Source organism: Cladophialophora yegresii, assembly GCF_000585515.1.
Source record: "Cladophialophora yegresii CBS 114405 chromosome Unknown aczIN-supercont1.3, whole genome shotgun sequence".
Classification (NCBI taxonomy): domain Eukaryota; kingdom Fungi; phylum Ascomycota; class Eurotiomycetes; order Chaetothyriales; family Herpotrichiellaceae; genus Cladophialophora; species Cladophialophora yegresii.
In genome coordinates, this window is record NW_006913047.1 from 3,674,216 (window position 1) to 3,698,419 (window position 24,204).

Here is a 24,204-nt window from a genome sequence, read left to right on the forward strand (position 1 = left end):
ATGACCCAATCATGTCCAAGCTTGGCAAAATGCCCAAGTCGCGACTTCGGACTTTCAACTTTCCATGTTCCACTGGCACTCTCCCTTTCTTCGACATATACCTCGATTCTAGCGTAGACGGGCTCATGTCACTGCATCGCCTTGATAATGGATAGTATTAGTGTCGACGAGGTCGATGGAAAACCGAAAAGACCAGGTATCCGCCGCGAGACTTCGACACCCGCACCACCACCACCTCCGTCGCAGCCGCCGCCAGCTCCACCGCCATCCTCAGATCCGACAGACTCGCTGAGCCTTCCCCAACTGAGGCAACTGGTCAGTCAGTTCCCGAAGTCAGAGGCAACGCCATATTCTTTCCAGTACAAAGATGCCGAAGACTTTGAGTCCGAAATTGACGAGTGGTTCCATTACACTGAGCTTGACCAGGATCGGCAGTATCTGCTCGCTTCTCTAGAGGCTTTTGAAGCCAAGTGGGCGGTATTCTGCCATGCGGAAGGGATCTCAGATGACTCAAAATGGTCCGCTGTGAGCGATAGCCGGCGGCAAAAATTTGTCTCGAGCTTGATCAATGACCTCGCAGATCGAGACTATGCGCCGCGTGTGGACGCCTTGTCCTGCATTTACTACATCCTAATGGGTACCTGGGGTACAACTTCAGGCTTAGAGACAAGGGAGGCATCGACCGAGAACGAGACCGAGGCAGACAACGAGCGGTCAAACCTCATCCAAATCCAGTGGATGCACAACGGGGCCGATTTTGTGCAGCAAACTTTACTCATCCCGCAAATCCACCGCTGTCTGATGCAGGCATCACATGCGACCGATTCCATCCGTTCTCCGCAATCTGCTGATGTTGAGGACGCTTCCGAAGGAGCCTTCGGCGAGGACGAGTACCGAGAACTCAGTCTATGCCTTTCCTGCTTCTATCTCTTGATCGAGTCGGCGAGGGTTCGAATGGATACAGCTGCTGGACAGGACATCCGAGAGTCCATATCTTCTTTACAGCCCAGCTTTCTTGTCTTCCTTGTTGGCATGATTTCACGGTTACGATGGGATGAGACGTATAATATACCCCTCATGCATGCGTTGCAATTGTTCTGGAAGGCCATTCTTCTATTGTTTGGCGATGTTTCTGGTCACCTTGGAAGAATCAAGAATACACTTCAGCCGCGTGAGGATCCCTTCTCGGCGGAAGCCGCCCACCCGAAGCTCACTGCATCTCCTCTGGACTACCACGCCTTTCGTCAAGAGATCACCTCGAAATACCCGGCCTACAATCCTCCACCTAATATCATACCCTTGGAATTAGAGCAGAAGACCATGCTTCCGCCCTTGTCAACAAACTCCCGGAATGACTTCTCAAATGTCGCGAGTTCCAGTCTGCCTGGCGCGAGGTCAATCCTCCACCAACCTGTCCACATCGCCACACCCGCGCCTTCTCCACCTCCGTCTCCCATTGGCCCCGGTGGCAAAGCTGGTAAGAAACAGAACTACCAGACCAATCAAAATTTTCCCTTCCTGTATCCTCCTCTCGATAGCACCAGTGACAGCATTGGTGGAAAGGGCTCGACGCAGATACAAGACATGATGGTGGGCAAGAAATGGGAAGGCAGTGACGTCCCTCTCTCAATCATTGAAGCCGGAGAGTTGTTCGCCAGTCGTATGAGGATGACGCGAGCGATGCGCCAGCTTTGGAAAGAACGGGATTTGTTCCTGAAATATGAGAGGGGTTGGAAAGGCGATATTGAAGAGGCAGGGAAGGGTGACCAGGATGGGAAAAGCGAAGAAGAGCAAGGACTCGACGGTCTCGAGGACTCCGACCTACGATCTCGTATGCTGGCCGTTGACGATTTCTTCCATTACGCTCTTCCTGACTTGCAGTCCTTGATCATCGTGATGATGAAAGTCATGCTCACGAATGTACAAGACATTGCCATTCGCAATGGCGGCGCGCAGGAATCCGCACAATCAGGCGGACTCAATCGCACCAAGTCGAACTCGAACATGGCTCAAAACCAAACACTTCCTATCCCTCCCCCACCTCCCCGACCGAACGAAATGACACTGGAGGATTTGGATAACGTCCGCTCCCGAGAGATTAGCCAGAAAGCCATATCAGGCGCTCTATTTCTGCTGCTAAAATGGTTCAAGGTCTCCCACGTTCTGAAGTTCGAGTACATGACCCAGCTACTTCTGGATTCAAACTACGTACAACTCACGTTGAAGTACTTTGCCCATCAAAACTTGGAGGACCTCGTGTCGTTCAAGTACGATCGCGACGACTTGAGTGTGTGGCACTACTGCCACGTCCATTCAGACCACCCACCACTCTCCCCCACCAGCCCGGATGAGCGATCAGAAGCGTCAGATGGCGACGACGCCGTGCCACCACCCATTGCACGCCACAGGCGCTCACCCACAACGGACTCGGGTGGTCAACCTCCCATTGAACAGGCTCAAGACGCGCAACAGCAACAACCCCCTGATCAAGGCCGCCCTTCCGTCGACGAACTCGGCAACCCCCTGGGTCCGATCCCTCCAACCCCGATAACAACCTTCTCATTCCGCCAATTCCAGACCTCAATTCACCTGCTGCGAGTTCTCCAGAAACTCACGCGCGGCAAAGCCCACCGCATCCTTTTCCTCGTACAGTTCAAGTCGTCGCAAATTCTACGTCGCGTGCTGCGCGTCCCTGACCCGACATTGCGCCTCTACGTGCTCAAGTTGTTCAAATCACAAGTCCCCTATTGTGGTCGAAAATGGCGCCAAAGCAACATGCGCGTCATTACGGCAATTTATCTACATTGCCGCCCTGAGCTCCGTGACGAATGGCTCGCAGGTATGCACGATGCCAACGTCGAAGGCGAAGTCGACGAAGCCGTACCCTTAGAATGGGCTCTCCGCGGGCTGACATTCTGGTGGCAGAAGCGGCGATACCCGGATGTCACGCGTAAGGGCAAGAAGGGTACAGAAGCGAAGGTGGCGGATGAAGAGGGTGATTTGCATGATATCGATGACGACGAGAGGGACTTCTTCCAGAGAGAGCTGGACGCACTTGGTTGGGGGCTTGCCGGGTTGAGGGTTGGGGATGGGGAGGATGTGGTGTTTGGAGAGGAGGCAGGTGTCAATGGCGCGCACAGCGTCATGAATGGTGCTACGAACAACGTTGTTGATACAGGAGTGCCGCAGGCTGCAACCGGAACTGGAGAGGTGCGGACACCGCAGACGCCGGTACCGCAGCCGCAGTGGGTTGTCGCGGATGCGGCCGCGCTGGATAACTGGCAGAATAGTTAGAGGCTTCCTTGCAAAATCCACGCGGCGTGGAGAGGAGGAGACGCTGCGCGTGGTCCATTGTTTGATGCCGAGGTGGATGTGGAAGAACTTGACCTCTTGGAGGGTTCAAGTGGTACGATCGATACTGACCGACGTTGGGATGATGTGCTGGGTTACAAGGAGAACGGGGCACCGACGGATATGACGGTAAATCTGGACTGGTGGGAGCCCGGTCCGTGAACGCGCTACAGCGACCGCCGAAGTTGTGGGGAGTCGAAGCCTGGGCTTTCTGACCGCAAGACCTAATGAAGAACAGGGGGCAGGCCAAATGAAGCAAAATCTTCCATGTGCCACTCCTGGTATTGAAGACTCGATCCGCGGCCGGTGCGCTCGGGAAACTCTTGGCAGCACTTGCTTCCTTATCTCTTTCTTCAATACTGAAAAGTCATTTCATCAGCCTTCGTTCTGCTCATAAGTCTTGGGATTTAGTTGATAGGTCAGACATGGTCGACATGGCGCAAAATGTCTCTCCAGATACGAGGAGAGGAAAGCGCAGAGCCGCGCGACAGCGCAAGAGAGCCAGAAGACGGGAGCGAGCCCAGCAGAGCCAAACCCTCCAGCAAGAGGCGGGCAAGCTCTCGGGGGAGACAAAGGTGAAAGTGGAGGAGCCTGAGCAAGAGCAGGACACGGCGCAAGTCCAACGACCGAAGCCAAAGAAGGTGGGCCACGGACAAACTCCCAAGATAAAGCAAGAGCCTCAATCTCAGCCACCAGACGCTGCGAGGGCTGTCCCGTTGTCCGCAGATGACTGGCATCCCTCGAAGCTTCCCTCTGACCTTCGTCACCTTCACTTCGCCAGCACCACGTCCGTGTCCAAGCCCTTTGGCGTCAAAGAGTAAGTGCCCACTCCAACCCTAGCCATGTACTGCACCCTCGATATTCAGACCCGACCGTACGTAAGGGTTCCACGCTGACATCAAGCAGCCACCATCTCGACCTTGTCGTCGCCGCTGGAAATGACTTCTGCCACAAGCTGGAGACCTTTAGCTGCCACAAACATGCCCAAGGCCACGATGTCTCGGATGCCGCAATCACGCGTCTCGCAATGGCATGTCCGAATCTGCAAACCGTCAACCTCATGTCCACCACCAGACTGACCGACGAGTCTGTCCTTGCCTTCCTGAAACATTGCCCCGGTTTACGCACCCTAACCATTGTTGGCAACCATCCGACCAAAGGCAACGTCACGGGCAAGTTAGCGTTCGCCGAACTCACGAGGAACAAGAATTTGGGCAAGAATCTGCAAACGCTCAAACTGGTGGATCAGCGCGTCGGTCGGGACGACATGACGCGCCTGTCGCGTGCTCGCAAAGACTTGGTCGTCTGGGGAACATACGTCATCTGGCATGGCGGGAAGGTTGCCCTGGATGAAAATGAGTGGTTTGAGTCCGAGCCTGAGCACGAGTATCAGGGTGAGTACGAGTACGGGGACGGGTTGACGTGGGTGGACATTCAGGATTCTCTCCCGATATGGGAGCGTGACTACCACTGGTAGCGGCACCCTCGGCGTGCTCTCTCACGCAATTCTCATGCATGCGGACTTTGGTGCTGATCTCCTTCGGACGTGGAGAAGGCGCGGTGGTGTATGCGAGAGGAGCAAAGCAGTAAGAAAACCCAGTGATGGCGACACACGCTTGCCGAATAGCGGAGGAGCCGAGCAAAGGTCCGGAATTGGTTTGTTCTTGTGTACGATACATTTCAGAAGGTTGAATGAGGGGAGACACGGCAAGTGTGGTACCTAGGCGCCTGATTCTGTGTCCGTTCATTCTCTTGCTGAGCTTGTGTACAGTACCCGATCAAGAAGATCCGGGGAAATCAGTAATCATGTAGCCTCATGACGTTTCAGCCTCGTCAGCCTCGGTCCCGCGCGGAGCCTTGTCGGTTGCCCGCGCTTTGGAGCTCTCACTGGCGCGCAACGCAACCGCTGATTACGGCCGTTGACACCGGGCCGTGGAACTCGGCCGTTGCTTGCTCTACAAGGGGGATCGACGCTTAGTATATATGCTTATGCTTCACCCAGGCCTGGTATAAGACACGCTTTCCCCGTTCTACCTCGATTCCCGCATCTCCGTAATCCCGCCTTCCCACGACCCCTCAACACCACGACTCATCTCCCTCTCCCACTGTTCTTCCGTGCAAACAACATCGACTCAATCACTTGGGCGACAATCTATACCTGCTACGCCACGCCACGCTACGCTACGCTCCCGCAGAACAATGCCACTCCAGCCCTCCCAATACCTCTCCTCCGTCTGGAAACCCGACCTGTTCCGGGACAAGGTCGTCTTCTGCACCGGCGGGAACGGCTCGATATGCAGTGCCCAGGTCCGCGCACTCGTGCACCTGGGCGCGAACGCGTGCATTGTCGGACGGAACAAAGAAAAGACCGAAACGGTTGCTAGGGATATAGAGACGGCACGACGTGGCAGTAAAGTGCTAGGCATTGGGAACGTTGACGTGCGGAGCGTGGAGAGCCTGCAAAAGTCGGTGGACGAGTGCGTGAGGGTGCTCGGTGGGATTGATTTCTTGATGTACGTGGACAAGACGCACGCTTCCCCCCTCTGCTTATTTATCGCTCGAACGAGCCAGTACCCCCGTATTGACGGTGTACGCAGCGCAGGTGCCGCCGGCAATTTCCTGGCTCCTCTCGCCCAACTGTCCCCCAACGCCTTCAAGTCCGTCATGGACATCGACATCCTGGGCTCCTACAACATCACGAAACTCTGCCTCCCGCATCTCGTGGCCGCGGCGAAGAAACACAACGCCACGTCTACGCTTCCCAAATCAGACGCCGAAACGTCCGGCCCAGGAGGCCGCATCATCTACGTCAGCGCGACGATTCACTATACAGGCCTGCCCCTACAGACGCACGTCGCGGTCGCCAAAGCCGGCGTCGATGCCCTCAGCGCGAACGTGGCGATCGAGTACGGGCCCTTGGGGCTGACTTCGAATATCATCGCGCCCGGACCCATCGCAGGCACAGAAGGAATGGATCGCTTGTCTAAGAAGCACAAGGCGGGTGGTTCGGCGCAGCCTGGGAAACGCATCCCCGTGGGACGGTGGGGTTCGATCAAAGAAATCGCGGATGCGACGGTGTTTTTGTTCAGTGATGCTGCCAATTACGTCAATGGCGATAGGCTTGTCGTCGATGGTGGCGCGTGGCATGTTAGTGCTGGGTCGCCTGGTGGGGACTTTGAGTATCCCGACTTCATTCTTAGTGGGGCCGAGGTCGACGGTGTTGCGGGCATGAGGAAAAAGAAGGAGGGTGCGAAGCTGTGAGTGGGAGCGGGCGGTGGTCCATGAATGGGGGGAAGGCTGTTAGTTCCGCATCTCTCATCTGGGAGAATGGGACCTAGGAGGTACTGCTTGCGGGTTGATCATCAACTCGGACGTCCATTGGTCTATGGCTGGATCGTCGAGCAGTTGTTGTTGACGGGCGCAAATCGCGTGAGGCATCGAACCAGCCTGCTGCTGTTAGGGCAAGGGAAAGCCATCATGAATTTGGCTTTGACGGGATGCAAGACGCAGAGAAGTCCCGTCACCGCCTGAACTGCACTCGGGAGTACTTTCCTCTCAGAGCGCATGGTGGACGTGGTCGAGCATAGCAAGTAGATGGTTCAAGAGAGCTCAATCGCAATACATGGAAGCTGTTCTTATTGCCCGCGCATCGTCGCGTGGATAGCGAAGTGGATCGAACCTCGACCCACGTGTCGTAATCCTTCCCGAGTACGGAGTATTTGGTTCTCTTATTCTCTTACTTGAACCTCGTCCTTTCCGGTACCTGCATCGATGACGCCCCTACTGTTTCTCGTGCTGCTACCTGCTGCTGTGTGCTGCTGTGGCGGGAGGCAGGTGCTCTCGTAAAGAGAGTCGTGGATGCTACGACCTTGACGAGCGACCCAGAATCTCCTCGGAATTTTCTCACCATGCCGTTGACATCGCGCGCACCACCGAATCGACAAGACGCAAATATAATCCAACCTCCTCCCCTAGCCTGATATTCTGCGTTTCCTCTGTGCCTGAAATGGAACAGAAAACCGGGTTGCGCCTTCAGGCTCTGTGCCACACGTTTTGACAGCCTCACTGCAATATGGCGAAGGCTGCGGCTTCGGCTAGGCTTTCCCAGCTTCCCAAGCCACTTTCGACAAAGCGCATCGAGACACAGGCACAGGCCACGACCACCTCCCCTCAGTTCGCCTGGCTGGCGTTGGTCATCCTCCCTCCGGGCGCCACCTTATCGATAGCTCTCTTCCATCTCCCAGGGGTCTTAACGAGGACAACACCCGTCAATCGGGCTATGTCTGGGCACTCGAAATACTCGCCCCAGCTGGTCGCAGTAGGCTCTGTGGCTTGCTCTTGGGCCGCTGTTTCACATCCACCATCACTTCTGGCCGGCGCTACTGCTTACCTCGGAGCCCAGTGGGCCACCAGTCCGACCCTTCCTTCCACCCTTGCACTGCCAGGCAACGATGGAAGGCAAACAACGATTTTCCCGGCCTGCGAGCAAGAGTCATCATCCGCCTTCAATGTCCACCACTCCACTACCTGAAGTTCTCGCACACGCCGTCTTTGGGAATAAAGATCGTTCACACCCTTGTTAACCAGACTTTGGTCCTTCTACAGGCCAGCCTTTTTGGCAAATCCCAACCGGCATTAGCGGCAAGGCTGGGAGCCAGGCGGCTGGCCTCCCGAAACATGCCGCTCATTCAGGAAGTTGCACGGTTGTGGGCGGAATTAAATGAGAGGAGGGATCACGCATTTCTCGTTCAAGAAATCCTTGGTCGAGTATGGCCGAGAAGTCTTCGGAGTTCTCAAGGATTCGACGAAGGCTCATTCAAAGACGTCGTGTTATTGAAGACTATCTTCGACGTTCAACGCACGCGCATGCGCCGGCATTCATCATACAACTACCAGCCTTTGGATGGCTTCCTGATCTCAGCTGACGGCCTCATTGACTGCCTCGATTGTCTGTTAGGAGTCGCGCCAGCGATAGTCCGCAACCCCTCACAAATCACCCGCATCGTTTCAATCAATGTTCTTCAACAAACTTTTGTCTCCGGCTTTCGTGCAACTCTCCTTCGGCTTGAGGGATCGAGAGACAGCGCACATTCAGATTCGAGGATTCCACGACTCCAAGCCTGCATTGACCGTTGGCTCTCACACGGGTTCCCTGTGGGCGGAGGAGAACGGAGCTCATATATCTTTCGAAACGCAATTGAGAGTCTTCGCGGTACCCGGGAATTCGAGAGCAGTTGTGACGAGCATGTCCCACTCGATCGACCGGATCGTCCGGGTGTAAGTTTTATGTCCAATTGAGTGCAAGATTGCAGCGCTAACAACACAGTTTGCTCTCGATTTTAACATGACGAGGTGCGTACCTCAGGCAATAAGCTGCATCACCCGACAATGCAGCCAGGCATTCAGGAGTGCACTTCTTCTGCTGGATCTACGACTGATGATCATGGCCGAATGCTACTACCAAGTGAATGCGAATACGTATCAATCTGGGTCCAATAGTTCCTCGGGCTCGACGTCCAGATTTTCAGAATCAACGGCCTCCTCGCACGACCTGAGAATGATACTCGACAAATGGAAAGAACTCGGCACTCAGCTACAAGTCTCCGTGAACACAAACGCACCCGATGAAAGTCAAGCGCTTTCATCCTTCGTCGACTTTGTGGACGCCGTTGAACCCGGTCCTCCCTCTTCCGCCGACCCAATCGAACAGATTCTGAGTTGGACGGGACAGGATCTCAGCGTTCCGATCCTCGGGGGCATTCTCAACATCCGACCCTCTGTGTATTCCAAGATTTGTCAAGAGCTGCGACTCCGAAACGCCCTCGTCTTCGACACCCGTGGAGATCTGCAGAACATCTTCAACCAGTTGACCGCACAGATTCAATCATGGGTGCCACAAGCCGGAGTTGGGGAGGTTTTCGATTCCCCCTCTCAACACGACGTCTACATACTGGAATGCGGCGAGCTTCATCCCATTGGCTACGACATGTTCATGGACCATATCAACGGCCAGGCCAGGGAGGTAAGCACCAAATACTCAAGCCATTAAGTCGAAAAGACCACTGATATGCGCCAGGCCTTAAGGAGCGGTCAAAATGTTATTGACCATGACTTGTACTTTCAGTGCCCGTTCCACGAATCCCCTGCACCATATGTTCGGAAAGCACGCCGAGTGACCCCGCTGAGTGAAATATCTAGAGCGCTGCAAATAATCATTAACTCCCCCGTCGCGGTGAATGAGCATCCAGCCAGTGCTGGTGATGTCTCTGAGGATCTGGAATTCTCCAACAACGAGCCCGAGCATGTTGAAAATTCAAACGGGTCAACTACGAGCAGGGTGGTGTCCTCACATCAGCATGAGAACACGACCTCCCCTACGACGTCAACGCCCGTGCCAACACCAGATGCACCACCGTTAGTGCGTCCACCCACCACCAGCAGGGCCACTATGCGAAGCAGAGCCCTTACTACCTTGGGACGGTGGATCAACTCAACACACATTCGCAGCCAGTCCGAGTCTGCCACAACCCCGTACATGTCTGAGTTGTGCCATGCGCTCAGTCCCGATGGTTCAAACTTAATCGTCTGGTCTCGGCACAGAATCTGTCGCAAACCACTGGCCAACGATACTTGGAGTCAAGAGCAGTTCTTGGACCATATCTTACTTGCCGCCACTGGGACCAATCACTTCGCTGCGGTCAGCCAAGGGACGGGCGGGTATCAACTCTCTCTTTATGATGCAACTGGTGGACCTGCAGGGGAGTCCATGATGCGTCTCGAAAGGTGCCCAAGAAGTCTGTGTTTCTCTCACGATGGATCAAAGCTGGCTGTAGGCACAGGTTCTGAAGTGAGGATTATTTCAACGAGCCTGGCCGACTGGGCTCGCCGCTACCGCAGCTACTCGTCAGTCCCGCCCTCAACAGGCGAGGAGCCTGACCGAGGGTCGCCAAACCAGCTACATCAAGACACCTGGAATGGACAAGGGCTGCACAGCCAAGCTTTGTCCTTCTCTCCGGACCGAAAGCAGCTCTTGGTGGCTACACAGTATGGTCATGAAGAATGCACCATCTGCCTGTGGCTCTACGATCTCGGTCCACGAGCAGATCGACGAACTCTACCTCCATATCCCTTCGCAAAAACACTCAGAATGGTAGGTCATGCGCAATCTGGACAGCCTGTCCGTACCGGGTCTCTGCGATTAACACCTATCAGATCTCATCGGACGCTGGTTTGACAGCGATACCCTGCTTTCACAAAGGCGGTCAAACCACTTACATCGTCTGCAGGGCTGCGGCGCATCATAGACAGCCCAGAGTCGAGCGGATCATGCCTCCCGCTCGGGGTGGGGGCCCTAGGCCTAGAGAGTCCGAGCAGATAACCGGCAGAGAGCTCTTCATCGACCGCGTGCATACGGCAATTCCTATTCTAGGTGAAGCTCCTCGCTTTCTCTTAACCAATGAAAGCAATGAAATATACCTTGTCCGCCGAACCGACAACGGAAGGGCTTGGGGGGCAGAGTGCGTGCCGGTTCACCTCCCCAGACGTCCTGCTCCTGAAGACGGCGGAGGATGGAGAGTATCCGTCGCCGCCTTCAGCGCGAGCAACATCACTACCTTCTATATCAGTCAGGGTCAGGGTCACCTCATTCGTTATGACGCTTCAAGGTCTCCACAAGAACATTTAGAGCACGTGTCTTTGGATGCATTCAACCCAGGGGGAGTGGATATTGCAGCGGAAGCTACATAGCATAATGCAACCGACGCCCAGATGGAAATTCTCATCACTTGAGCCATACCCAGATCCATTCACCTGTCTTGACGATTCTTGCTGACAAGTTATCCTCCTTTCCAAACACAAGCTTGTCTCGACCATACTTTTCATCCGTCACATCCACCATCACAGGGTGTCGGAGGTATAACGTTGGCTGCAGACGAGGGAGTATCTGACGATGCAGATGCCAACGATAGAGGACGCAAAGAGCAACGAATACGAAGACCTGCGGCTGGTCAGGCTCCGATATTTCCAGACTGAAACACAGCCCGTGATTCGGGAGACTTACGCTGATGTACGACGCAACAAAGTCCGCGCCACTGAACGGAGAGACCGAGCGCCAGCCATTGAAGAGTATCAACACCGTGCAGCCGAAGAGGGCATAGCACGTCCGCAATGGCTGCCCGTTCGAGCGATATGGGTAGGTGATGGTCGTCTTTCTCCTAGAGTATGCTCCAAGGTCTTGCCCAGGATCAATGGAAGCTCGTGGGATGCGGGATGCGCTGGAGGCCAGTTTCATGCTTCCATGATCCGTCAGTCAGAGGCTCTGGGAGGAAGACCGAATACATACAAGCCTTTGAATCTGAGAAACGTCACACAGATCACCGCGTACACAACAAGCATCGAAACCGTCGAGTTGAGGGCCAGCCGGCCCAGTTGCTGCCAACTGTTAGCTGCGAAGGAGTCTGAAGAGCATCCTGGCTTACGTGGGATGGTGTTTTGCCCGCGGCCAGATATCCAAGAAACCCGAAGAGCCAGCTTAGTAACACGGCATTGCGTGGAACGCCTTGGGACCCTGTCTCCTGCAATCGCCCCTGAAACTTTCGAAGAAATCTGGGCCACGCCTGCTCGGAGAGCGCCAGCGCATGCAGAATGCGCGATGACAGGTACAGCGAGTTGATGCCCGAGGATGTGGCTGAGAGAATGAAGAACCCGTTGAAGAATCTCGGCCAGAACGTCTTCCCTGCTCGTATCGCTGCCAGCACGAAAGCTGAGTGAGTGCCATTATCCAAGGCCGAGATTTCCCGGTTGACCAAAAGGGGCTCGTCATAGGGGACGTTGAGCCCGACAGTGAAGGTCGCCAGGCTGTAAAGCAGAATGATCCTCATGGCAATCTTGCGGCTGGAAATCTTGACGCCTTCAAACGTGCGCAGCTCTCGGTTTTCTGCGGCGGTGACTGTAACCGCTTCGAATCCGATCATCGAGAATATGGTCAACGTCATGGCAGACCAAACACCTGCAAGACGTCCCCAGCCTCCGGTCTCCACAGCACCGCTTGGTGTGGTCCAGGCACGCGAAACGAACCCCCATGGGTCGTTGTAGAAGCGAAAGTGGGTTCCGGTCTCGATATTGATACCAATGTTGAACAGTATCAACCCAACGATGAACACCATCTTCATGAAGCCGATCCAGTATTCGATTTCACCAAACCACCGCACTCGAACGAGGTTGACAGCGAGTGTGAGGAGGAGGAAAATGGAGATCCAGACCGCAGGGTTGACTTCACTTGTCGACCATTTCAGCGACGGCTTCGGATAGCCCAATCTTTGAAGGTCTGCTGGGCTGAAGCCGAATTGGAACAAACCAGCGACTCCTTGCAATTCAGCCGCGATGATAACAACCCAGGCAAACCTGCTTTCGTCAATAATAGAGCCTCTTGCCAAGGGAGATACGCGAAGGGGGCTCACCAGGACATCCACCCCACGGCATATCCTATCGACTGGTCCAAGAAACGACACGGCAATTCAAACAGCGCGCCCGGGACGGGAAAAAGAGCGGTCATCTCGCCAAGAGCTGCTTGAACCGACCATACAATCGATCCCATCAGGGGATACGCTAGCCATGCCATTCCAGGCCCAGCAAGGTTTATGATTCTACCATTCTGGAGGAAGAGGCCTATGCCAATGACACACGAGAAAGCGATCATATTGACATGGCGCTCTCCAAGATCGCGCCTGCATCCGATCAGTCGCCGTCTACGTCCTCGTCTTCCGTATAACTTACCTGAGAGATGTATTGTCTCGCTCCTCGCCAGAATCATCATGGATATCGAGATCGGGATAATAGACCGGCCCATCGCCTCCATCTGAACGCTGTGTATGCTCAGAGCCCCTTCGAGACCCAACCGCATCAGTGTGAGGCTGCGGCACATTCGCTCCCAGTTCCCGCTGCGAGGACGATCCCCGTGAGCTTGAACCATCTCCATGGTTACTATGTGTGGTTGTTAGAGGGTATTCATCGTGAGTAGTGGCCATCATCGCAAGTAGTGACAGTGCCGAAACCAGTCAACACTGAGCCCACCATTACCTCGTAGACAGGAGGTCGATTCTTAACATGACGGACTTCAGGCCAGACTTTTCCGGCTCAAGACCCCTGAAGCGGCTGCCTACTGTTCAAGGCGGCTGTGACCAAAAGCCCGCGACCCAAGGCAGATTTGAATAGTCACATTCCACGGCGCCAGAAAGGCAACCAAGGCATCTTGCTGGGGATGGTTAGTCGGGCGCTCGTATTCAGGACCCACATGTCTTACCATCGCTGCACCAAGTGAGAGTTCTCACATCTTCCATGGTTCTGATTGGACAAGCGGCCTTCCACCATTTTCAGCCTGACCGTCTGTGCGACCACAACCAGGAACTTTGGGTGCCCTCCGGGGTCAATATCAAAGCAGGGGGCTAGGGAGCCTCATGGGTGTCACAACATATTGCAGTGGCGGCGTGTTTCCATGTCGGCGCTCTTGGGGCTGGTTCCAGCCTTTCGCCAGGGGCAAGTATTGCCGGTATGGCGCATACGAGGGGAGAAGGCAACGATGAGCGTCAGGCTGAGCGAGGGGCCGAAGGACTAACATCTCAAGATATCGCTCTTCGTGTTTCGGACAGTTATCTGACTGATTTCTGCTTTGACAAACCTAGTGTGCGATTCGATTGAGGCTTGTTAAAACTGGCGTTGGCAAGAACGTGGCCAGCCACCAATCCTCAACAACAAAATGGCTTTGATATTCTCGGAAGATGCCTTTCTATCGAGCCTCAAGTGTGCATTGTGTGGAGAACGGAGACCGATCGAAGAGTTGACGCTCTGCTCAATCTGCAGTCGAAACAGGGCTTCTCGAAGGTATCTGTGCATCAGTCACTGCCACAGAGCCGAATGCGAACATGCCCTCGGCTGCGAACTGGACGGACATTCTTCATGCTGGTACAGCCACATGTCGGGGGCCTCCCTCATGATGCAGGAGGATCACCAGAAACAGAATGCCCTGGCCGACGGTTGCATCCAGGTCATCGTGCCTCCGAATATTGACGACAGAACTCAGACTGCACACCATCGATTCGACCAACGGGCAGAGTGGTTTCGAGTGACCATGGCCAGCCTCACAGCACAAGGCGAAGAGCCTATTCTCCAGGTTACGGACCGTTTCAAGAAATTGTGCAACCCAAGTGCTCAGTTCAGCCTTGGGCAGTACCCGAGCCTTGTGTCATTTATCGGCGACACTGGGGTTGGCAAGTCGACGCTTGTCCGTGCCATGAACACTGTTGGCATTGTAGACCAAATGCGGAGATCGGGCGTCATGGACTGGAGACATGTATTTGGCTGTCAGCTGCATGGCCCCGTCACGAGGGCTACTTCTGCGCGAAGGACCATGCGCCCAACATCAGTCGGCGTCCATCTTTACCGTGATCAGACCATTGTCCATGTAAGGGACGACCATGGGAATCAAGAAGATGTCCCCATGCTCTATGCCGATTGCGAAGGCTTCTCGGCCGGCAGTATGAGAACTGATGCTGAGTTAAGCACTGCCACGGGCTCGTCGCGTGCTTCAAGGATACGGTCCGGGTCTCTGACATCGCAAAGCTCGCACTCAAGGCCGCACGCCAACTCAAATACACCTTCTGAGCCTGCAGCCGCCACTGGAATGGAAGGCCCGTTGCAGCTGGATCTCGTCATCAAGACGCCCGGCTTCAAGGATATGGGCAAGACGAGCGCAGATGTCTTCTACGCTCGCTTTTTGTACGCCTTTAGCGACGTCGTCGTCTTTGTGATAAACGAGGAACAAAAGATGAAGCGAGAAATGCAACGGCTGCTTGAGTGGGCAGTATCTGCTGTGAAGACCTCGAGAAGCAGAAGCTCACCTCGAACCCTCCTGGTCGTCCGTAACGGTCCGAGCAGTCACCATGACTCTTTTTACGACGACGTCGACCTCAAGAACGAGATGTTTCAGGACTTTGGTGACATCTGGGACGATTCGCGAATTCTTACCAACTACAAGGTGGATCATAACTTGAACTGCAGCCGAAATGAGGACAAGATCTATGACAACGATCAGTATTTCCGGCTCTTCTTCCGCGAGACCACAATCTGTTATATCCCGAGCATACAGAACGAACAGTCGCCCGATCGCATCTATCAACAGTACTCTCATCTTCGAAAGCTGATCGTGGGTGGCGTCCAAGCAGCTCAAAAGGCTCGCTCCAAATCATACTTTCGGCATGATGTGCCGTCGGCGATCGACCTGATCGGCCAGGCTTTCAGGCACTTTGCCGAATCTAACGAGCCGTTCGACTTTCATGTGGCGGCAAGGAAAGACAACCCGACGCCAATATCCATCCCTGGGCATATTGCTAATCTTCTGCGCCACCTGGGCACCACCGAAGAGAGGTTCTCAAAATTTGAAATCATTGTCGCAATATGTTTGATCTCATACAACTATCGAACCTCTCGACTCGGTATGTTACAAAGCATGCGAATGACTGTCATGGCTAATTAGCACAGGGAGGGAACCTGCAGATATCTTCGACGACGAACTCGTGAAGATATGCCGCAAGGGACTGGAGATCTATCAGAAGCAGTTCCTTCGCTGCGCTCTTCTGATGGGCGACGGGACCAGATGCGTCAAGTTTGCGTATAACCATGACTGCCATGAGAGTGAGAAGACCCTTATTTGGAAAGGGGATATCGAGCGCTCATGTTTTGAGAAAGATGTTACCGACGTGGTGGAAGCGGTCAGAAAGGCGTTCATTGACCTATACTCCGAGCTATGGGATGTCAGTGCTCAACGTGGTTCGCCGACTCTGCAATCCACCGCTGCATTTCGACGCAGGATCCTTGGACGAGAGCGCACCTCGCCAATACCCCCTCTTGCGCGGGTGCCAACGCTACGATCCCAGGACTTTGACAGGGTCGATCCGATATGGTCGGAGCTTAAGAGCAACATGACCTGCTTTGCCTGTCTACAATATGCGCCTGACCATGTGCTGCCGTGTGGACACGGGTACTGCGAGGATTGCGTGAAAGATTTCGGCAAGGTCCTCCCACAAAGGCCCTACCACTATGTAATGGGCGAGTGCGTCCTGTGCAACGCCACGGCAGCTCAGTGGCAGGTACGACGAGGCGGAGAGTTGTCAAACGGACCATCAGTTGCGAATGAAAATGTTACACCAGTCATCAGACTCAATCCTCGCTGCGGAGGGATAAGAGTGCTCACGCTGGATGGCGGCGGCATTCGGGGCGTGATCGAACTCGCCCTGATTGAGAAGATTGAGCACAGGATTGGCCTGAATTTGCCGATTTCGGAATTCTTTGATCTGGTCGTGGGAACCAGCACAGGTACGTGGTCCGGGCTCACGTGAAGGCTTAGGCTCAGCTGATTGAACGATCGTAGGGGGCATTATCGCTCTGGCCATCACAAACTCACCCAGGGACGTCAATACCAAATCACTCACATCCAAGTTCATCAACCTGGCGAAGAGAGTCTTCGAAAGGGATCGCTTTGGTCACGTTTGGAGAATGGATCCGCTGAGTGTCGTCAACCGGTCCACGGTGCTGAATGTCATGATGTTACTGCGGGTCATCAAAAGCAGGTACAAAAGCAGCACCCTGAAAGCCAGCTTGCTCGACTTCTTTGATCCCAAGCAACCCGTTTTCGGGGCCACCGTCGCTTCCTGTCAGCAGAGGACGGCGAGAGTGGCGGTAACCAGTACCAGCGACGGTTCCCCTTGTTTGTTCACAAATTACAATCGTGCCTCATACGCTCGAGCAGACGGCTCTGATGCGGAAGATTTGGTGGTCAATCGAGGGTTCGAACGACAAGACAATCCCGATATGGAAGCGCGAGTCTGGGAAGCGTGAGTCGACGTGTGGCAGCTTCCAAAATTCATGCACTGACTCCGATATTTAGAGCCATGGCCACGTCGGCCGCACCCGGTTACTTCCACGAATGGAGGATCGATGATGTCGAGAATCGGAAACAACACCGTGTCCCGTTCAGGGACGGGGCTCTTCATTCCAACTTGCCAGTGCAATGTGCGTTGGAAGAGCAAGACCGCATCTGGCCTGCTCACAAGGACTATAAGAAACCTTTGGACATCCTGGTATCCCTCGGCACAGGCAAACCACTCAAGGAGACCAAAATCCCTCGCTGGCTGGAATTCGCAGGCGTAGGGGACATTGCCGCGGCGTACTACAAGAACGTCATCAACACCGACGCCGTTTGGGACGCCTTTGTCAACAGCCAACGTAGCAATTATTCGCCTGGCCGCCATTTTCGGCTGACCATTGACCTGGAAGAGCGGGTCGGACTCGATGAGTGGGACAAAATGCACAACCTGTACGACAAAGTGGGCCAGCTGTACCATTCGTCTTTCAGAGCCTCGACGGGACTGTGGAAGAAAATCGACGACATTGCCTACAAGCTCACGGCCTCGCTGCTCTTCTTCGAACCGGACAAGTGCGAGCCTGTCCCCGCGCGCGGTCAGGCTGCTCAGGGACGAGAGCAGATCAGCGGGACCATCCTGTGCAGGCTCCAGACGCCGAGTCCTGCGTTGCGCACGCTCATCCGCCGCATTGAAGGATTCTACCATCATGCCGCAAGTCGACATGTGGACACTCAACTACAATTACCACGAGACTGGAAGACGGTGGCTCTCCACGCCGAGCAGAACGGACAGCCGTTTGGTATTCCTTGTCGGCTGGACAATGCCGAAGGAGCCGCAGTCCGACAGAGCTTGCTCGTCAAGTTGAAGCCACCTGGCGAGGCGGGCGAGGGGTCTCTAGAGCCCATTAGTGGCTTTCCTATCACGTTTCAGGAATTAAAGGCAGGGATGTTACAAAGGGGTGTCAAGTGAGGTGCACGGTGTACGGTGCGTGATTCAGTGGGCACCGAAAGAGCTATATGACTATCTTGTTGGGCGAGTACTCTGTGGAGGCCCAGCAAGGTAAGGTGCCACGAGGTGATATCCCAGCGGCGGTCTACCAGCTGCGTGCTATGGCTTATGTAGACCACGTGCAAGCAAAGAGAGAGAGTAGGTCGCCGCCGTCAGAGCAAAAGAAGGAAACCGAGGGCGTTCTGCACGACCCAATGGACGATGTCGTTGTTAGATCTTGGTGCGGATGCTTGCCCGAACACCGTGCTCTGCCCTGTACTCTACCTACCTTATCTCCGCACAAGGGCCATGCCGAAGTTCCGGGCTGTCACTGCTGTATGGTGCGGAAGTAAGCAGAAGGTCAAGTGAGCGTCCGCACCTCCCACCTAGGTCCACGCATCCCTCGGGAGCCTCGACGGCCTTAGTGACCCTTTCATCGAGCGGAGATCTTTGGAGATATGGAGTTCTGGAGAATGGAGTACGGAGCACAACGCCTACTCCATGTCCCTTGGCATGCGTACGACAGCCCACGCATATGTACCTGTCGCAACTGACACTGCGCAGCCTGACGGGCCCGGTGGACCGAGGTCCTCCTCCACATGGATACCCCGAGTGCTGTGTCTCTTTCTGAGGAACCGATCTCCACGACTCCGCATCGCGGCTATGTATCTCCATATGTACTCCGTACTTATGTCGTGAAGGGGTTCGAACTAATTAACAATCAAGGGGGGATCCACACGCCGTGTCAGCATTATCAGCAATATCAGCAGTCTTAGACGGCAACGCAACCCTAGCTGCTGGGTAACTACGTGTGCTGCTGGACCGTTACTAGGTGACCATAGCCGCTGAACGCCATATCTACGGCTCAAACGCTACATCTACGGCTCAACGCTACATCTACGGCTCAAACGCTACGTCTACGGCTCAAGGCTACATCTACGGCACAATGAAGCGCGACATCAGCAACGTCGCACCCGCCACCAACGGGACCCACGACGCGGGTAAAACATACACGAATGGCGACCACAACGCCGAAAGCCAACCCCTCGATATGGTCATCGTGGGCGCCGGGTTCGCGGGGGTCTACCTCCTCCATCAACTGAGGAAACGCGGGTTGAAGGCCAAGATCGTCGAGGTACGTAAATAATTATGCCATTCGTACTCACCGCCCCCGTCCGTCTCGTCCGCTGTCTGACACCACACAACCACATGGTTAGGCCGGCTCCGACCTCGGCGGCATCTGGTACTGGAACCGGTACCCCGGCGCGCGCGTCGACAGCCAGTACCCCGTCTATGCCCTGTCCATCCCCGAGGTCTACAAGGACTGGACCTGGTCGTCGCACTACCCGGACCACGCCGAGCTGCGGGCCTACTTCGACCACGTCGAGGCCCGGCTGCACGTGAAAAGGGACTGCGTGTTCGACAGCAAAGTCACGGCCGCGGCGTGGGACGATGAGGCGCGCTTGTGGACCATCACGTGCGAGACCGGTACAAGTTTCACGACGCGCTACTGGACCGCCTGCACGGGGTTCGCGGCCAAACGGTACTTTCCGGCGTGGGAGGGGCTGGATGAGTTCAAGGGCGTGATCCACCACTCGAGCTTCTGGCCCAAGGAGGGCGTCGACGTGCGTGGCAAGAGAGTCGCGGTCGTGGGCACGGGGGCTACAGGCGTGCAGATTACACAGGAGGTGGGTGCCCCGTCGTGAACAAAACACACTACTGTGCTCGGCTGGCTCAAATCAAGCTGACGTTCCCTGTAATGCAACCCAGTGGGCCAAGGAGATCGGACCGGAAGGCCACCTGAAGATGTTCCAGCGGACGCCGAACTTTGCGTGTCCCATGAACCAGGTCTTCATGACAAAGGAAGAGCAGGCCAAGCTCGTCGACGCGCTGCCCGACCGTTTCGCCGAGCGGAATAACTTCTACAATGGCTTTTTGTACCAGTGGCGCGAGAACCTGACGTTCGACCACAGCGAGGAGGAGAGGCGCGAGTTTTACGAAATGCTGTGGAAGATGGTGAGTCTGCGGCCCCGCTTCCCTCCTGTCCTACTCTCATTCATTTTCTTACTTACTGGTCGGCAGGGCGGCTTCCGCTTCCTCATGAACAACTACTACGACATGACGCGCGACAGCGTGGCCAACCAGACTGCCTACGATTTCTGGCGTGAAAAGGTCCATTCTCGCGTGCACGATGCGCGCAAGGCCGAATTGCTCGCCCCAAAGGAGAAGCCGCATCTGTTTGGAGGGAAGAGGTTGTCTCTCGAGCAGGATTTCTACGACCACTTTAATAAGGTAGGTCGTCTTCCCCTTTCGCCGGCGCGGCGCACGCCACTTGATTGTGGGAGGCAGTGCCAATGGGTGCGCGCCAGTGCGTGTGGGTGTTTGTGGTGTGTATATATGTGCGCTAACCCCTATCACGCCCAGCCTAACGTCGATGTCATCGATACGCGAACGAACCCCATCGTCCGTTTTACTCCCGACGGCATAGTTCAGGAGGACGGCACCTTCCATCAGCTGGACGTCATCGCGCTGGCGACGGGCTTCGATTCAATCACAGGCGGACTGAAGGACATGCACGTCACGGGCGTGGACGGCGTGGTCCTGGCCGACAAGTGGGCCCAAGGGACGTGGACGTACCTGGGCATTTCGACCGCGGGGTTTCCCAATTTTTTCTTGTGAGTGCGATGGCCCTGTGCGTAAGTGCTTAAATGCGTGTGTACTGTCCTAACTATATGCTTTGGCAGCACCTACGGCCCACAAGCCCCCACCGCGTTCAGCAACGGCCCCAGCTGCATCGAGATTCAAGGCGACTGGATCGTCGACGTGGTCGAGGACATGGCGAGGCAGAACCTCCGCAAGATAAACCCCCAACGACGCGCCGAGGAACAGTGGCGCGAGTTGGTGTTCGAGTTGATCAACGACACGCCCCGCGGCAAGGTCGACTCGTGGTATAATGGCGCGAATATCCCGGGCAAGCCGCGCGAGCATTTGAACTATGCGGGTGGGATTCCGCGGTATAAAAAGACATTGGAGGAGGTGAGGAAGCAAGGGTATGAGGGGTTTGAGTTGTCTTGAGCGCTGCACGGGTGCCAATATAGAGCGATCAGGAGAGGTGGTTCTTGTTTGCTTGCTGCTGTGGTCGAGTCGTGAAGCAATACGGCAGCAGCTGGTCATAGAGTACCCGACGAGGTTGGTCGGTGACGAGGTTGATGTGGCTTCGATGCACTGTATTGTATTAGCACCTTTATGTCACTCGTGGTACATCCGTGGTCTTGTCCGAGTCTTTCTATATCCTCTTGTTTTGGCGGAAGGTGAGGAACCAGCGAATCGCAGCCTTGTGGTTGTCAGCATGCGGCAGCTTGTTCTCCATAAGAACCGTGCAGGCCTGCCGAATGGTCTCGTCGCTGTAATCATCCGATGGCTTGACTGAGCTTGGTAGCAAGCATGGTGAGGCAGCAGACTCGAAGCTCTGGACTCTTTCTTCTGGATCCACACTTTGGGGGATTCTAGGGAAAAGTGGTTATATCCGTCTGGAGTTCGGGACCCTACTGAATTGGTCCTGGGATGGAAGCTGAGTTCTTGCAAAACTCCTGCAGAAGAGCCCTTATCGTGGATTGCTCTAATAGGACGCACCGAGGTGATCAGGTCCAGGCCGCTCTGTAGTGATCCCATCGCAGGGGCTGGACAGTCCCTGTGTTGTCCACCTGGGCCAGGCCGTCGTACTGGCAGTTAAAGCGTCGGCATATCGTGCACGAGTTTTGTCCTGTAGGAAGGGATCCAGATTATGCAGCCATGTGGACCAAGGTGTATGCTGCGATATGTCACGTCAACGATGAAGACGGAGAAGCGTCCTTGCTGAGCCGAGCAAGCGCAGACTTCGCAGTCACGGCACAGAAAGCGTATTTCTTCTTCTCCTCCGGAAGATGCGGTGGGACGGGCTTCTGCTCGGTATCGCGAAGTTTGGATTTGAGGTCGACCCAGTCGTCGACGTTGATGTCAGCCATGGCAAGGTCGGTGGTTGTGGCGGCGTTACGCTCGATGGGCGCAGGTTAAATGATATCGGAGATAGAATATGGCAGCCGATGTGAATCCCAACGGCACATGATTGAGCTGATGGACGAGACCAAGGTGATATGACAATGAGTATTGATTGGTATAACTGCGAGGTGAGGAAAAATAACAATCGAGCATATCGAGCCGGGGCAGCCGCTTACTCAGATTGTTGGGTGGAAGAAACCAGGCCTATTGAGTCACCAAGAGGCATCGCCGGCCACGCGCGGTCCATAAAGTCTGAAGTCATAGTCATGTCAGGAACGATTCAGTCTGAACTCACCGGAACTGCGCCTGCACGATGAGCGGAGGTGCAGCCGCACACTTGAAGGCCAACTTAGACGGAGTTAATCCATCGCTCATGCCCACACCAACCCATCCGATGTCAGAAGACTATAGTCTTGACGGTTGCCACATCCTGTGCTGGCGCTGACTCGAACGTCGTCGATACCAGTACTTCAAGTCTCACTCACCGCTTACGTCGGCATCTTGTTGATTGCAACAGAGAATGCGGGATGTGCTGGGCTTGGCAAGGCTTCTACAAGGAGCGGACCGGAGCCAGTCCAGCTTGGCTCTCCGCGGCCAATATCCTTCGCCAAAAGCAGTACCACGAAATTTGGACTCAACTCCTGTCGACGCTTGCACCCCGCAAGGACGTGGCCCAGGAAGGGGCAAGATTGGCTACGGAGCGGATCATGGTGGCGGGATTTCGGGGTCTCGATTCCACCCGCAGTACGGAGTACGAATGAAGTAATCAGCCTTTGAGTTTTAGGCCCCCAGCTGCGTGCAGGACGAAAGAATATCGAATGAGAACGTCAGGGGCAGAACCGATTCCAACGTAAGTCTCGATCGCAATGACAGACCTATGGACTGCAGAAGACGGCTGACAAGGCGAGAACAACAGTTATCGACAGCAGGGTTTTCTGTTTCGCGGCTCTGGTGGTCGAAATCCCCCAACCTTGCTGTGCCTGTCCTGTCGAACTAGGTCTGTCCACCCAGGCCGTCGCCTCCGGTGCAACCTGGCTTGTTGTAGCTAACTGACCGACACCTCCAGCTGTGGTGGTGGTTGCTGGTGTCGACCGAGATGTGCTGCTAGAACTGTCTGCAGCTTCCCGGCTCTCGCTCGCCCGGCTGATGCTGCTGTAAAAAGCTTCCTCACTCTCGATGGCAAGCGAGTAGCTTTCACAATCGAGGCTCACAAACCGGGATTCGCGGCTAATCGATACTGAATCGGTGGATGTTGCGTTATAATGATAGCAGTCGTTCCAACACCTGGTTACATTGTCGTGGTCAGTGGGAATGCGAAGGTCAGTCTGGGGGAGAGAGATTTATGCTAACTGTGAGGACCGTTCGAAGTAACCGTTTGTACACATGCAGTATCTTCGCTGGTAATAGAGAGAGCCCCCGAACTCACTGGAACAAGCATTCTCCGAGCTTGTCGCCAGTTGACAAGGTCCATTCGCATCAACACTGCAACCAGGGTAGGTGAGGCTCATCTCGTCGAAGCAACCGCTTCTGGGAATTTACTGGTGTTGCTGGTGAGGCAGTTGAACACACCAGCAGAGACTTGATGGTCTTTTCTGGTCCTGGCAAGAGAGGAGGAGTGCTGCATGTTGAACGGGAGGAAATGCCGAACGCAGAGAGTTCATCAACCGTTGTGAGCGCGATACGAATACGCCTGGTGGGCTGAATCGTGCGGCGACAGGCTGGCGCAGCCCACAATGGGAGAATGCAGGAGGCTTGCCAAGGAACTCTATCTACTGTTGGCGGCACTCAAGGCGAGTCTGGGCCACGAAGCAATATTTTCCCATTGGACAAGCACCCAACTAGGGTACGAAACCCGAGCACGCCAAGGACCCTAGGGCTGTAGGCGTACAGACTATCTGAGATGCTCTGGAGT

The 24,204-nt window shown here is 55.0% G+C and overlaps 7 protein-coding genes across 7 annotated transcripts; 6 read left to right on the forward strand and 1 right to left on the reverse strand.

Moving 5' to 3' along the window:
- Positions 1–147: 147 nt before the first annotated feature.
- Positions 148–3,294, forward strand: A1O7_05066 (uncharacterized protein; the record flags this gene model as incomplete). The annotated part of the gene is made up of 1 exon (XM_007759076.1): positions 148–3,294. The coding sequence occupies one exon, from the start codon at positions 148–150 to the stop codon at positions 3,292–3,294; it is 3,147 nt and encodes a 1,048-aa protein (XP_007757266.1).
- A 491-nt stretch (positions 3,295–3,785) lies between these two features.
- Positions 3,786–4,828, forward strand: A1O7_05067 (uncharacterized protein; the record flags this gene model as incomplete). Its single annotated transcript, XM_007759077.1, has 2 exons — positions 3,786–4,168; positions 4,258–4,828. The coding sequence occupies 2 exons, from the start codon at positions 3,786–3,788 to the stop codon at positions 4,826–4,828; spliced, it is 954 nt and encodes a 317-aa protein (XP_007757267.1).
- Positions 4,829–5,550: 722 nt separating this feature from the next.
- Positions 5,551–6,612, forward strand: A1O7_05068 (2,4-dienoyl-CoA reductase (NADPH2); the record flags this gene model as incomplete). Its single annotated transcript, XM_007759078.1, has 2 exons — positions 5,551–5,864; positions 5,949–6,612. The coding sequence occupies 2 exons, from the start codon at positions 5,551–5,553 to the stop codon at positions 6,610–6,612; spliced, it is 978 nt and encodes a 325-aa protein (XP_007757268.1).
- A 2,182-nt stretch (positions 6,613–8,794) lies between these two features.
- Positions 8,795–11,097, forward strand: A1O7_05069 (uncharacterized protein; the record flags this gene model as incomplete). The annotated part of the gene is made up of 3 exons (XM_007759079.1): positions 8,795–9,373; positions 9,428–10,501; positions 10,564–11,097. 3 exons carry the CDS (start codon positions 8,795–8,797, stop codon positions 11,095–11,097), a joined length of 2,187 nt encoding a protein of 728 aa, XP_007757269.1.
- A 34-nt stretch (positions 11,098–11,131) lies between these two features.
- On the reverse strand, positions 11,132–13,048 carry A1O7_05070 (uncharacterized protein; the record flags this gene model as incomplete). Its single annotated transcript, XM_007759080.1, has 5 exons — positions 11,132–11,347; positions 11,411–11,624; positions 11,693–11,781; positions 11,829–12,753; positions 12,810–13,048. The coding sequence occupies 5 exons, from the start codon at positions 13,046–13,048 to the stop codon at positions 11,132–11,134; spliced, it is 1,683 nt and encodes a 560-aa protein (XP_007757270.1).
- Positions 13,049–14,341: 1,293 nt separating this feature from the next.
- A1O7_05071 (uncharacterized protein) lies at positions 14,342–18,236 on the forward strand (the record flags this gene model as incomplete). The annotated part of the gene is made up of 4 exons (XM_007759081.1): positions 14,342–15,839; positions 15,886–16,719; positions 16,775–17,237; positions 17,291–18,236. The coding sequence occupies 4 exons, from the start codon at positions 14,342–14,344 to the stop codon at positions 18,234–18,236; spliced, it is 3,741 nt and encodes a 1,246-aa protein (XP_007757271.1).
- A 964-nt stretch (positions 18,237–19,200) lies between these two features.
- A1O7_05072 (uncharacterized protein) lies at positions 19,201–21,329 on the forward strand (the record flags this gene model as incomplete). The annotated part of the gene is made up of 6 exons (XM_007759082.1): positions 19,201–19,389; positions 19,472–19,942; positions 20,034–20,270; positions 20,337–20,546; positions 20,679–20,929; positions 20,999–21,329. 6 exons carry the CDS (start codon positions 19,201–19,203, stop codon positions 21,327–21,329), a joined length of 1,689 nt encoding a protein of 562 aa, XP_007757272.1.
- Between the last annotated feature and the right edge of the window lie 2,875 nt (positions 21,330–24,204).